Genomic DNA, 14,130 nt, shown 5'->3' with positions numbered 1-14,130 from the left:
ATAACTATGATGTATGGTTTAACTAACATTCTCATGGTTCTTGATGTTTCTTTTGATAGCTGTGATGTAAGGTTTAACTAATATTCTCATGGTTCTTGATGGTTCTTTTGATAGCTATGTTGTAAGGTTTAACTAATATTCTCATGGTTCTTGATGTTTCTTTTGATAGCTATGATATAAGGTTTAACTAACATTCTCATGGTTCTTGGTGTTTCTTTTGGTAACTATAATGTAAGTTTAACTAACATTCTCATGGTTCTTGGTGTTTCTTTTGATAACTATGATGTAAGGTTTAACTAACATTTTATGGTTCTTGGTGTTTCGTTTGATAGCTACGATGTAAGGTTTAACTAACATTCTCATGGTTCTTGGTGTTTCTTTTGATAACTATGATGTAAGGTTTAACTAACATTCCCATGGTTCTTGGTGTTTCTTTTGATAACTATGATGTAAGGTTTAACATTCTCATGGTTCTTGATGTTTCTTTTGATAGCTACGATGTAAGGTTTAACTAATATTCTCATGGTTTTTGGTGTTTGTTTTGATAGCTATGATGTAAGGTTTAACTAATATTCTCATGGTTCTTGGTGTTTCTTTTGATAGCTATGATATAAGGTTTAACTAACATTCTCATGGTTCTTGGTGTTTCTTTTGGTAACTATAATGTAAGTTTAACTAACATTCTCATGGTTCTTGGTGTTTCTTTTGATAACTATGATGTAAGGTTTAACTAACATTTTTATGGTTCTTGGTGTTTCGTTTGATAGCTACGATGTAATGTTTAACTAACATTCTCATGGTTCTTGGTGTTTCTTTTGATAACTATGATGTAAGGTTTAACTAACATTCCCATGGTTCTTGGTGTTTCTTTTGATAACTATGATGTAAGGTTTAACATTCTCATGGTTCTTGATGTTTCTTTTGATAGCTTTGATATAAGGTTTAACTAACATTCTCATGGTTTTTGGTGTTTCTTTTGATAACTATGATGTAAGGTTTAACTAACATTCTCATGGTTCTTGGTGTTTCTTTTGATAGCTTTGATATAAGGTTTAACTAACATTCTCATGGTTCTTGATGTTTCTTTTGATAGCTACGATGTAAGGTTTAACTAACATTCTCTTGGTTCTTGGCGTTTCTTTTGATAGCTGTAATGTAAAGTTTAACTAACATTGTTATGGTTCTTGATGTTTCTTTTGACAGCTATGATGTAAGGTTTAACATTTTCATGGTTCTTGATGTTTCTTTTAATAGCTACGATGTAAGGTTTAACTAACATTCTGGTGGTTTTTGGTGTTTCTTGTGATAACTATGATGTAAGGTTTAATTAACATTCTGATGGTTCTTCATGTTTCTTTTGATAGCTACGATGTAAGGTTTAACATTCTCATGGTTCTTGGTGTTTCTTTTGATAGCTGTGATGTAAGGTTTAACTAACATTCTCATGTTTTTTGGTGGTTCTTTTGATAACTACGATGTAAGTTTAACTAACATTCTTATGGTTCTTGATGTTTCTTTTGATAACTATGATATAAGGTTTAACATTCTCATGGTTCTTGATGTTTCTTTTGATAGCTACGATGTAAGGTTTAACTAACATTCTCATGGTTCTTGGTGTTTCTTTTAATAGCTACGATGTAAAGTTTAACTAACATTCTTATGGTTCTTGATGTTTCTTTTGATAGCTATGATGTAAGGTTTAACTAACATTCTTATGGTTCTTGATGTTTCTTTTGATAGCTACGATGTAAGGATTAACATTCTCATGGTTCTTGGTGTTTCTTTTAATAGCTACGATGTAAAGTTTAACTAACATTCTTATGGTTCTTGGTGTTTTTTTTTGATAGCTTTGATATAAGGTTTAACTAACATTCTCATGGTTCTTGGTGTTTCTTTTGATAACTATGATGTAAGGTTTAACTAACATTCTTATGGTTTTGGTGTTTCTTTTGATAGCTATGATGTAAGGTTTAACTAATATTCTCATGGTTCTTGGTGTTTCTTTTGATAGCTATGATGTAAGGTTTAACTAATATTCTCATGGTTCTTGATGTTTCTTTTGATAACTATGATGTGAGGTTTAACTAACATTCTCATGGTTCTTGATGTTTCTTTTGATAGCTTTGATATAAGGTTTAACTAACAATCTCAAGGTTTTGATGTTTCTTTTGATAGCTACGATGTAAGGTTTAACATTCTCATGGTTCTTGATGTTTCTTTTGATAGCTATGATGTAAGGTTTAGCTAATATTCTCATGGTTCTTAATGTTTTTTTTATAGCTGTGATGTAAGGTTTAACTAATATTCTCATGGTTTTGGTGTTTCTTTTGATAACTATGATGTAAGGTTTAACTAATATTCTCATGGTTCTTGGTGTTTCTTTTGATAACTATGATGTAAGGTTTAACTAACATTCTCATGGTTCTTGGTGTTTCTTTTGATAGCTTTGATATAAGGTTTAACTAACATTCTCATGGTTCTTGATGTTTCTTTTGATAGCTACGATGTAAGGTTTAACATTCTCATGGTTCTTGGTGTTTCTTTTGATAGCTGTGATGTAAGGTTTAACTAACATTCTTATGGTTCTTGGTGTTTCTTTTGATAGCTATGATGTAAGGTTTAACTGACATTCTCATGGTTCTTGGTTTTTCTTTTGATAGCTATGATGTATGGTTTAACTAACATTCTCATGGTTCTTGATGTTTCTTTTGATAGCTACGATGTAAGGTTTAACTAACATTCTCTTGGTTCTTGCGTTTCTTTTGATAGCTGTGATGTAAAGTTTAACTAACATTGTTATGGTTCTTGATGTTTCTTTTGACAGCTATGATGTAATGTTTAACTAACATTCTCATGGTTCTTGGTGTTTCTTTTGATAACTATGATGTAAGGTTTAACTAACATTCCCATGGTTCTTGGTGTTTCTTTTGATAACTATGATGTAAGGTTTAACATTCTCATGGTTTTTGATGTTTCTTTTGATAGCTACGATGTAAGGTTTAACTAATATTCTCATGGTTTTTGGTGTTTGTTTTGATAACTATGATGTAAGGTTTAACTAACATTCTCTTGGTTCTTGGCGTTTCTTTTGATAGCTGTGATGTAAAGTTTAACTAACATTGTTATGGTTCTTGATGTTTCTTTTGACAGCTATGATGTAATGTTTAACATTTTCATGGTTCTTGATGTTTCTTTTAATAGCTACGATGTAAGGTTTAACTAACATTCTGGTGGTTTTTGGTGTTTCTTGTGATAACTATGATGTAAGGTATAACTAACATTCTCATGGTTCTTGATGTTTCTTTTGATAGCTGTGATGTAAGGTTTAACTAATATTCTCATGGTTCTTGATGTTTCTTTTGATAGCTGTGATGTAAGGTTTAACTAATATTCTCATGGTTCTTGATGGTTCTTTTGATAGCTATGTTGTAAGGTTTAACTAATATTCTCATGGTTCTTGATGTTTCTTTTGATAGCTATGATATAAGGTTTAACTAACATTCTCATGGTTCTTGGTGTTTCTTTTGGTAACTATAATGTAAGTTTAACTAACATTCTCATGGTTCTTGGTGTTTCTTTTGATAACTATGATGTAAGGTTTAACTAACATTTTTATGGTTCTTGGTGTTTCGTTTGATAGCTACGATGTAAGGTTTAACTAACATTCTCATGGTTCTTGGTGTTTCTTTTGATAACTATGATGTAAGGTTTAACTAACATTCCCATGGTTCTTGGTGTTTCTTTTGATAACTATGATGTAAGGTTTAACATTCTCATGGTTCTTGATGTTTCTTTTGATAGCTACGATGTAAGGTTTAACTAATATTCTCATGGTTTTTGGTGTTTGTTTTGATAGCTACGATGTAAGGTTTAACTAATATTCTCATGGTTCTTGGTGTTTCTTTTGATAGCTATGATATAAGGTTTAACTAACATTCTCATGGTTCTTGGTGTTTCTTTTGGTAACTATAATGTAAGTTTAACTAACATTCTCATGGTTCTTGGTGTTTCTTTTGATAACTATGATGTATGGTTTAACTAACATTCTCATGGTTCTTGATGTTTCTTTTGATAGCTGTGATGTAAGGTTTAACTAATATTCTCATGGTTCTTGATGTTTCTTTTGATAGCTGTGATGTAAGGTTTAACTAATATTCTCATGGTTCTTGATGGTTCTTTTGATAGCTATGTTGTAAGGTTTAACTAATATTCTCATGGTTCTTGATGTTTCTTTTGATAGCTATGATATAAGGTTTAACTAACATTCTCATGGTTCTTGGTGTTTCTTTTGGTAACTATAATGTAAGTTTAACTAACATTCTCATGGTTCTTGGTGTTTCTTTTGATAACTATGATGTAAGGTTTAACTAACATTTTTATGGTTCTTGGTGTTTCGTTTGATAGCTACGATGTAAGGTTTAACTAACATTCTCATGGTTCTTGGTGTTTCTTTTGATAACTATGATGTAAGGTTTAACTAACATTCCCATGGTTCTTGGTGTTTCTTTTGATAACTATGATGTAAGGTTTAACATTCTCATGGTTCTTGATGTTTCTTTTGATAGCTACGATATAAGGTTTAACTAATATTCTCATGGTTTTTGGTGTTTGTTTTGATAGCTATGATGTAAGGTTTAACTAATATTCTCATGGTTCTTGGTGTTTCTTTTGATAGCTATGATATAAGGTTTAACTAACATTCTCATGGTTCTTGGTGTTTCTTTTGGTAACTATAATGTAAGTTTAACTAACATTCTCATGGTTCTTGGTGTTTCTTTTGATAACTATGATGTAAGGTTTAACTAACATTTTTATGGTTCTTGGTGTTTCGTTTGATAGCTACGATGTAATGTTTAACTAACATTCTCATGGTTCTTGGTGTTTCTTTTGATAACTATGATGTAAGGTTTAACTAACATTCCCATGGTTCTTGGTGTTTCTTTTGATAACTATGATGTAAGGTTTAACATTCTCATGGTTCTTGATGTTTCTTTTGATAGCTTTGATATAAGGTTTAACTAACATTCTCATGGTTTTTGGTGTTTCTTTTGATAACTATGATGTAAGGTTTAACTAACATTCTCATGGTTCTTGGTGTTTCTTTTGATAGCTTTGATATAAGGTTTAACTAACATTCTCATGGTTCTTGATGTTTCTTTTGATAGCTACGATGTAAGGTTTAACTAACATTCTCTTGGTTCTTGGCGTTTCTTTTGATAGCTGTAATGTAAAGTTTAACTAACATTGTTATGGTTCTTGATGTTTCTTTTGACAGCTATGATGTAAGGTTTAACATTTTCATGGTTCTTGATGTTTCTTTTAATAGCTACGATGTAAGGTTTAACTAACATTCTGGTGGTTTTTGGTGTTTCTTGTCATAACTATGATGTAAGGTTTAATTAACATTCTGATGGTTCTTCATGTTTCTTTTGATAGCTACGATGTAAGGTTTAACATTCTCATGGTTCTTGGTGTTTCTTTTGATAGCTGTGATGTAAGGTTTAACTAACATTCTCATGTTTTTGGTGGTTCTTTTGATAACTACGATGTAAGTTTAACTAACATTCTTATGGTTCTTGATGTTTCTTTTGATAACTATGATATAAGGTTTAACATTCTCATGGTTCTTGATGTTTCTTTTGATAGCTACGATGTAAGGTTTAACTAACATTCTCATGGTTCTTGGTGTTTCTTTTAATAGCTACGATGTAAAGTTTAACTAACATTCTTATGGTTCTTGATGTTTCTTTTGATAGCTATGATGTAAGGTTTAACTAACATTCTTATGGTTCTTGATGTTTCTTTTGATAGCTACGATGTAAGGTTTAACATTCTCATGGTTCTTGGTGTTTCTTTTAATAGCTACGATGTAAAGTTTAACTAACATTCTTATGGTTCTTGGTGTTTTTTTGATAGCTTTGATATAAGGTTTAACTAACATTCTCATGGTTCTTGGTGTTTCTTTTGATAACTATGATGTAAGGTTTAACTAACATTCTTATGGTTTTTGGTGTTTCTTTTGATAGCTATGATGTAAGGTTTAACTAATATTCTCATGGTTCTTGGTGTTTCTTTTGATAGCTATGATGTAAGGTTTAACTAATATTCTCATGGTTCTTGATGTTTCTTTTGATAACTATGATGTGAGGTTTAACTAACATTCTCATGGTTCTTGATGTTTCTTTTGATAGCTTTGATATAAGGTTTAACTAACAATCTCAAGGTTTTTGATGTTTCTTTTGATAGCTACGATGTAAGGTTTAACATTCTCATGGTTCTTGATGTTTCTTTTGATAGCTATGATGTAAGGTTTAGCTAATATTCTCATGGTTCTTAATGTTTTTTTTATAGCTGTGATGTAAGGTTTAACTAATATTCTCATGGTTTTTGGTGTTTCTTTTGATAACTATGATGTAAGGTTTAACTAATATTCTCATGGTTCTTGGTGTTTCTTTTGATAACTATGTTGTAAGGTTTAACTAACATTCTCATGGTTCTTGGTGTTTCTTTTGATAGCTTTGATATAAGGTTTAACTAACATTCTCATGGTTCTTGATGTTTCTTTTGATAGCTACGATGTAAGGTTTAACATTCTCATGGTTCTTGGTGTTTCTTTTGATAGCTGTGATGTAAGGTTTAACTAACATTCTTATGGTTCTTGGTGTTTCTTTTGATAGCTATGATGTAAGGTTTAACTGACATTCTCATGGTTCTTGGTTTTTCTTTTGATAGCTATGATGTATGGTTTAACTAACATTCTCATGGTTCTTGATGTTTCTTTTGATAGCTACGATGTAAGGTTTAACTAACATTCTCTTGGTTCTTGGCGTTTCTTTTGATAGCTGTGATGTAAAGTTTAACTAACATTGTTATGGTTCTTGATGTTTCTTTTGACAGCTATGATGTAATGTTTAACTAACATTCTCATGGTTCTTGGTGTTTCTTTTGATAACTATGATGTAAGGTTTAACTAACATTCCCATGGTTCTTGGTGTTTCTTTTGATAACTATGATGTAAGGTTTAACATTCTCATGGTTTTTGATGTTTCTTTTGATAGCTACGATGTAAGGTTTAACTAATATTCTCATGGTTTTGGTGTTTGTTTTGATAACTATGATGTAAGGTTTAACTAATATTCTCATGGTTCTTGGTGTTTCTTTTGATAGCTTTGATATAAGGTTTAACTAACATTCTCATGGTTTTTGGTGTTTCTTTTGATAACTATGATGTAAGGTTTAACTAACATTCTCATGGTTCTTGGTGTTTTTTTTGATAGCTTTGATATAAGGTTTAACTAACATTCTCATGGTTCTTGATGTTTCTTTTGATAGCTACGATGTAAGGTTTAACTAACATTCTCTTGGTTCTTGGCGTTTCTTTTGATAGCTGTGATGTAAAGTTTAACTAACATTGTTATGGTTCTTGATGTTTCTTTTGACAGCTATGATGTAATGTTTAACATTTTCATGGTTCTTGATGTTTCTTTTAATAGCTACGATGTAAGGTTTAACTAACATTCTGGTGGTTTTGGTGTTTCTTGTGATAACTATGATGTAAGGTTTAACTAACATTCTCATGGTTCTTCATGTTTCTTTTGATAGCTACGATGTAAGGTTTAACATTCTCATGGTTCTTGGTGTTTCTTTTGATAGCTGTGATGTAAGGTTTAACTAACATTCTCATGGTTTTTGGTGGTTCTTTTGATAACTACGATGTAAGTTTAACTAACATTCTCATGGTTCTTGGTGTTTCTTTTGATAACTATGATGTAAGGTTTAACTAACATTCTTATGGTTCTTGATGTTTCTTTTGATAACTATGATATAAGGTTTAACACTCTCATGGTTCTTGATGTTTCTTTTGATAGCTACGATGTAAGGTTTAACTAACATTCTCATGGTTCTTGGTGTTTCTTTTAATAGCTACGATGTAAAGTTTAACTAACATTCTTATGGTTCTTGATGTTTCTTTTGATAGCTATGATGTAAGGTTTAACTAATATTCTTATGGTTTTTGGTGTTTCTTTTGATAGCTATGATGTAAGGTTTAACTAATATTCTCATGGTTCTTGGTGTTTCTTTTGATAGCTATGATGTAAGGTTTAACTAATATTCTCATGGTTCTTGATGTTCTTTTGATAACTATGATGTAAGGTTTAACTAACATTCTCATGGTTCTTGGTGTTTCTTTTGATAGCTTTGATATAAGGTTTAACTAACATTCTCAAGGTTCTTGATGTTTCTTTTGATAGCTACGATGTAAGGTTTAACATTCTCATGGTTCTTGGTGTTTCTTTTGATAGCTGTAATGTAAAGTTTAACTAACATTGTTATGGTTCTTGATGTTTCTTTTGACAGCTATGATGTAAGGTTTAACATTTTCATGGTTCTTGATGTTTCTTTTAATAGCTACGATGTAAGGTTTAACTAACATTCTGGTGGTTTTTGGTGTTTCTTGTGATAACTATGATGTAAGGTTTAATTAACATTCTGATGGTTCTTCATGTTTCTTTTGATAGCTACGATGTAAGGTTTAACATTCTCATGGTTCTTGGTGTTTCTTTTGATAGCTGTGATGTAAGGTTTAACTAACATTCTCATGTTTTTTGGTGGTTCTTTTGATAACTACGATGTAAGTTTAACTAACATTCTTATGGTTCTTGATGTTTCTTTTGATAACTATGATATAAGGTTTAACATTCTCATGGTTCTTGATGTTTCTTTTGATAGCTACGATGTAAGGTTTAACTAACATTCTCATGGTTCTTGGTGTTTCTTTTAATAGCTACGATGTAAAGTTTAACTAACATTCTTATGGTTCTTGATGTTTCTTTTGATAGCTATGATGTAAGGTTTAACTAACATTCTTATGGTTCTTGATGTTTCTTTTGATAGCTACGATGTAAGGTTTAACATTCTCATGGTTCTTGGTGTTTCTTTTAATAGCTACGATGTAAAGTTTAACTAACATTCTTATGGTTCTTGGTGTTTTTTTTGATAGCTTTGATATAAGGTTTAACTAACATTCTCATGGTTCTTGGTGTTTCTTTTGATAACTATGATGTAAGGTTTAACTAACATTCTTATGGTTTTTGGTGTTTCTTTTGATAGCTATGATGTAAGGTTTAACTAATATTCTCATGGTTCTTGGTGTTTCTTTTGATAGCTATGATGTAAGGTTTAACTAATATTCTCATGGTTCTTGATGTTTCTTTTGATAACTATGATGTGAGGTTTAACTAACATTCTCATGGTTCTTGATGTTTCTTTTGATAGCTTTGATATAAGGTTTAACTAACAATCTCAAGGTTTTTGATGTTTCTTTTGATAGCTACGATGTAAGGTTTAACATTCTCATGGTTCTTGATGTTTCTTTTGATAGCTATGATGTAAGGTTTAGCTAATATTCTCATGGTTCTTAATGTTTTTTTATAGCTGTGATGTAAGGTTTAACTAATATTCTCATGGTTTTGGTGTTTCTTTTGATAACTATGATGTAAGGTTTAACTAATATTCTCATGGTTCTTGGTGTTTCTTTTGATAACTATGATGTAAGGTTTAACTAACATTCTCATGGTTCTTGGTGTTTCTTTTGATAGCTTTGATATAAGGTTTAACTAACATTCTCATGGTTCTTGATGTTTCTTTTGATAGCTACGATGTAAGGTTTAACATTCTCATGGTTCTTGGTGTTTCTTTTGATAGCTGTGATGTAAGGTTTAACTAACATTCTTATGGTTCTTGGTGTTTCTTTTGATAGCTATGATGTAAGGTTTAACTGACATTCTCATGGTTCTTGGTTTTTCTTTTGATAGCTATGATGTATGGTTTAACTAACATTCTCATGGTTCTTGATGTTTCTTTTGATAGCTACGATGTAAGGTTTAACTAACATTCTCTTGGTTCTTGGCGTTTCTTTTGATAGCTGTGATGTAAAGTTTAACTAACATTGTTATGGTTCTTGATGTTTCTTTTGACAGCTATGATGTAATGTTTAACTAACATTCTCATGGTTCTTGGTGTTTCTTTTGATAACTATGATGTAAGGTTTAACTAACATTCCCATGGTTCTTGGTGTTTCTTTTGATAACTATGATGTAAGGTTTAACATTCTCATGGTTTTTGATGTTTCTTTTGATAGCTACGATGTAAGGTTTAACTAATATTCTCATGGTTTTTGGTGTTTGTTTTGATAACTATGATGTAAGGTTTAACTAATATTCTCATGGTTCTTGGTGTTTCTTTTGATAGCTTTGATATAAGGTTTAACTAACATTCTCATGGTTTTTGGTGTTTCTTTTGATAACTATGATGTAAGGTTTAACTAACATTCTCATGGTTCTTGGTGTTTTTTTTGATAGCTTTGATATAAGGTTTAACTAACATTCTCATGGTTCTTGATGTTTCTTTTGATAGCTACGATGTAAGGTTTAACTAACATTCTCTTGGTTCTTGGCGTTTCTTTTGATAGCTGTGATGTAAAGTTTAACTAACATTGTTATGGTTCTTGATGTTTCTTTTGACAGCTATGATGTAATGTTTAACATTTTCATGGTTCTTGATGTTTCTTTTAATAGCTACGATGTAAGGTTTAACTAACATTCTGGTGGTTTTTGGTGTTTCTTGTGATAACTATGATGTAAGGTTTAACTAACATTCTCATGGTTCTTCATGTTTCTTTGATAGCTACGATGTAAGGTTTAACATTCTCATGGTTCTTGGTGTTTCTTTTGATAGCTGTGATGTAAGGTTTAACTAACATTCTCATGGTTTTGGTGGTTCTTTTGATAACTACGATGTAAGTTTAACTAACATTCTCATGGTTCTTGGTGTTTCTTTTGATAACTATGATGTAAGGTTTAACTAACATTCTTATGGTTCTTGATGTTTCTTTTGATAACTATGATATAAGGTTTAACACTCTCATGGTTCTTGATGTTTCTTTTGATAGCTACGATGTAAGGTTTAACTAACATTCTCATGGTTCTTGGTGTTTCTTTTAATAGCTACGATGTAAAGTTTAACTAACATTCTTATGGTTCTTGATGTTTCTTTTGATAGCTATGATGTAAGGTTTAACTAATATTCTTATGGTTTTTGGTGTTTCTTTTGATAGCTATGATGTAAGGTTTAACTAATATTCTCATGGTTCTTGGTGTTTCTTTTGATAGCTATGATGTAAGGTTTAACTAATATTCTCATGGTTCTTGATGTTCTTTTGATAACTATGATGTAAGGTTTAACTAACATTCTCATGGTTCTTGGTGTTTCTTTTGATAGCTTTGATATAAGGTTTAACTAACATTCTCAAGGTTCTTGATGTTTCTTTTGATAGCTACGATGTAAGGTTTAACATTCTCATGGTTCTTGGTGTTTCTTTTGATAGCTGTGATGTAAGGTTTAACTAACATTCTTATGGTTCTTGGTGTTTCTTTTGATAGCTATGATGTAAGGTTTAACTAACATTCTCATGGTTCTTGGTGTTTCTTTTGATAGCTATGATGTATGGTTTAACTAACATTCTCATGGTTCTTGATGTTTCTTTTGATAGCTGTGATGTAAGGTTTAACTAATATTCTCATGGTTCTTGATGTTTCTTTTGATAGCTATGATATAAGGATTAACTAACATTCTCATGGTTCTTGGTGTTTCTTTTGGTAACTATAATGTAAGGTTTAACTAACATTCTCATGGTTCTTGGTGTTTCTTTTGATAACTATGATGTAAGGTTTAACTAACATTCTTAAGGTTCTTGGTGTTTCTTTTGATAACTATAATGTAAGGTTTAACTAACATTCTCATGGTTCTTGGTGTTTCTTTTGATAACTATGATGTAAGGTTTAACTAACATTCTCATGGTTCTTGGTGTTTCTTTTGATAGCTGTGATGAAAGGTTTAACTAACATTCTTAAGGTTCTTGGTGTTTCTTTTGATAACTATGATGTAAGGTTTAACTAACATTCTCATGGTTCTTGGTGTTTCTTTTGATAACTATGATGTAAGGTTTAACTAACATTCTCATGGTTCTTGGTGTTTCTTTTGATAACTATGATGTAAGGATTAACTAACATTCTTATGGTTCTTGGTGTTTCTTTTGATAACTATGATGTACGGTTTAACCAATATGCTCATGGTTTTTGATGTTTTGAACAACTATGATGTAGTTTTTATGACGTTCGTCTTTCATTAAATATGGATAATATTCATCGAGTGTTTCTAAATTGAACTTTGATATCAATGTTTGTGTTTTTTGTGGATTTACTCACGAGATATTTTCTCACTCTATAGGAAGATTCTGTTGTCCATGTCCAAGCAAACGCTTTGATGTGTATTGAGAAGATAATAGATAAGCTGGAGAAAACAGACATCTTGGATGAGGTTCTACCAATGCTAAATAAAGCGAAACTTCACGACCCACTCATATTGATGCCCGTAGTAAGTAAGTGGTATTTTCAAAATAATATTAAATAATTTATTCGTAGTTTAGAACGTAAATGAATATCCTATTGTTTGTGCAATTGGTAGGTCTTAACAGAAACTAAAGGAAGATACTAGAATCGCAGACCTGATTCCAAGTTAATACAAAAATCCCTAGATGCCTTTCAAATGATTACTGATATCTTCAATAGTAATTTTTTAATAATTAACACATCTAGTGAAAATCCTCATCACCTTACTAGTGATCATTAACACATCTGGTGAGAAACCTCATCGCCTTACTAGTGATCATTAACACATCTGGTGAGAAGCCTCATTACCTTACTAGTGATCATTAACACATGTAGTGAGAAGCCTCATCACTTTACTAGTGATCATTAACAAATTTAGTGAGAAGTCTCATCACCTTACTGGTGATCATTAACACATCTAGTGAGAATCCTGATCACTTTTCTAGTGATCATTAACACATCTAGTGAGAAGCCTCATAACCTTACTAGTGATCATTAACGCATCTAGTAAGAAGCCTCATCACCTTAATAGTGATAATTAGTACATCTCGCGAGAAGCTTCATCACCTTACTAGTGATCATTAACACATCTAGTGAAAATCCTCATCACTTTACTATTGATCATTAACACATCTAGTGAGAAGCCTCATTACCTTACTAGTTATCATTAACACATCTAGTGAGAAGCCTCATCACCTTACTAGTGATCATTAACACAACAAGTGAGAAGCCTCATCACCATCTTAGTGATCATTAACATATCTAGTGAGAAGTCTCATCACATTACTGGTGATCATTAACACATCTAGTGAGAATCCTGATCACTTTTCTAGTGATCATTAACACATCTAGTGAGAAGACTCATAACCTTACTAGTGATCATTAACGCATCCAGTAAGTAGCTTCATCACCTTAATAATGATAATTAACACATCTCGTGAGAAGCCTCATCACCTTACTAGTGATCATTAACACATTTAGTGAGAATTCTCATCACGTTACTAGTGATCATTAACAAATTTAGTGAGAAGTCTCATCACCTTACTGGTGATCATTAACACATCTAGTGAAAATCCTCATCACTTTACTATTGATCATTAACACATCTAGTGAAAAGCCTCATCTCCTTACTAATGATCATTAACACATCTAGTGAGAAGCATCATCACCTTATAAGTGATCATTAACATATCTAGTGAGAATTCTCATCACGTTACAAGTGATCATTAACACATCTAGTGAGAATTCTCATCACCTTACTAGTGATCATTAACACATCTAGTGAGAAGCCTCATAACCTTACTAGTGATCATTAACACATCTCATCATATTGTGAGAATTCTCATCACCTTACTAGTGATCATTAACACATCTAGTGAGAAACCTCATCACCTCACTAGTGATCATTAACACATCTAGACAGAAGCCTCATCACCTTAGTAGTTATCATTAACACATCTAGTGAGAAGCCTCATCACCTTACTCCTGATCATTAACACATCTAGTGAGAAGCCTCATCACCTTACTCCTGATCATTAACACATCTACTGAGTATTCTCATCACGTTAGTAGTCATCATTAACACATCTAGTGAGAAGCCTCATCACCTTACTAGTGATCATTAACACATCTAGTGAGAAACCTCATCACCTTACTTGTGATCATTAACACATCTAGTGAG

General features: G+C 31.4%; 1 protein-coding gene across 1 annotated transcript in view; it reads left to right on the top strand.

The window, feature by feature from the left end:
• LOC143241744 (SCY1-like protein 2) overlaps window positions 1–14,130 on the top strand; it is a 74,539-nt gene that overhangs the window by 37,943 nt on the left and 22,466 nt on the right. Inside the window, exon 11 of the mRNA XM_076484969.1 lies at window positions 12,289–12,439. Within this exon, the coding sequence (XP_076341084.1) occupies window positions 12,289–12,439 (151 nt within the window). The remainder of the gene's footprint in view (window positions 1–12,288; window positions 12,440–14,130) is intronic.

The sequence above is a fragment of the Tachypleus tridentatus genome, unplaced genomic scaffold (assembly GCF_004210375.1).
Source record: "Tachypleus tridentatus isolate NWPU-2018 unplaced genomic scaffold, ASM421037v1 Hic_cluster_1, whole genome shotgun sequence".
Taxonomy (NCBI): domain Eukaryota; kingdom Metazoa; phylum Arthropoda; class Merostomata; order Xiphosura; family Limulidae; genus Tachypleus; species Tachypleus tridentatus.
This window is presented reverse-complemented; position numbering and strand designations above follow the sequence as displayed.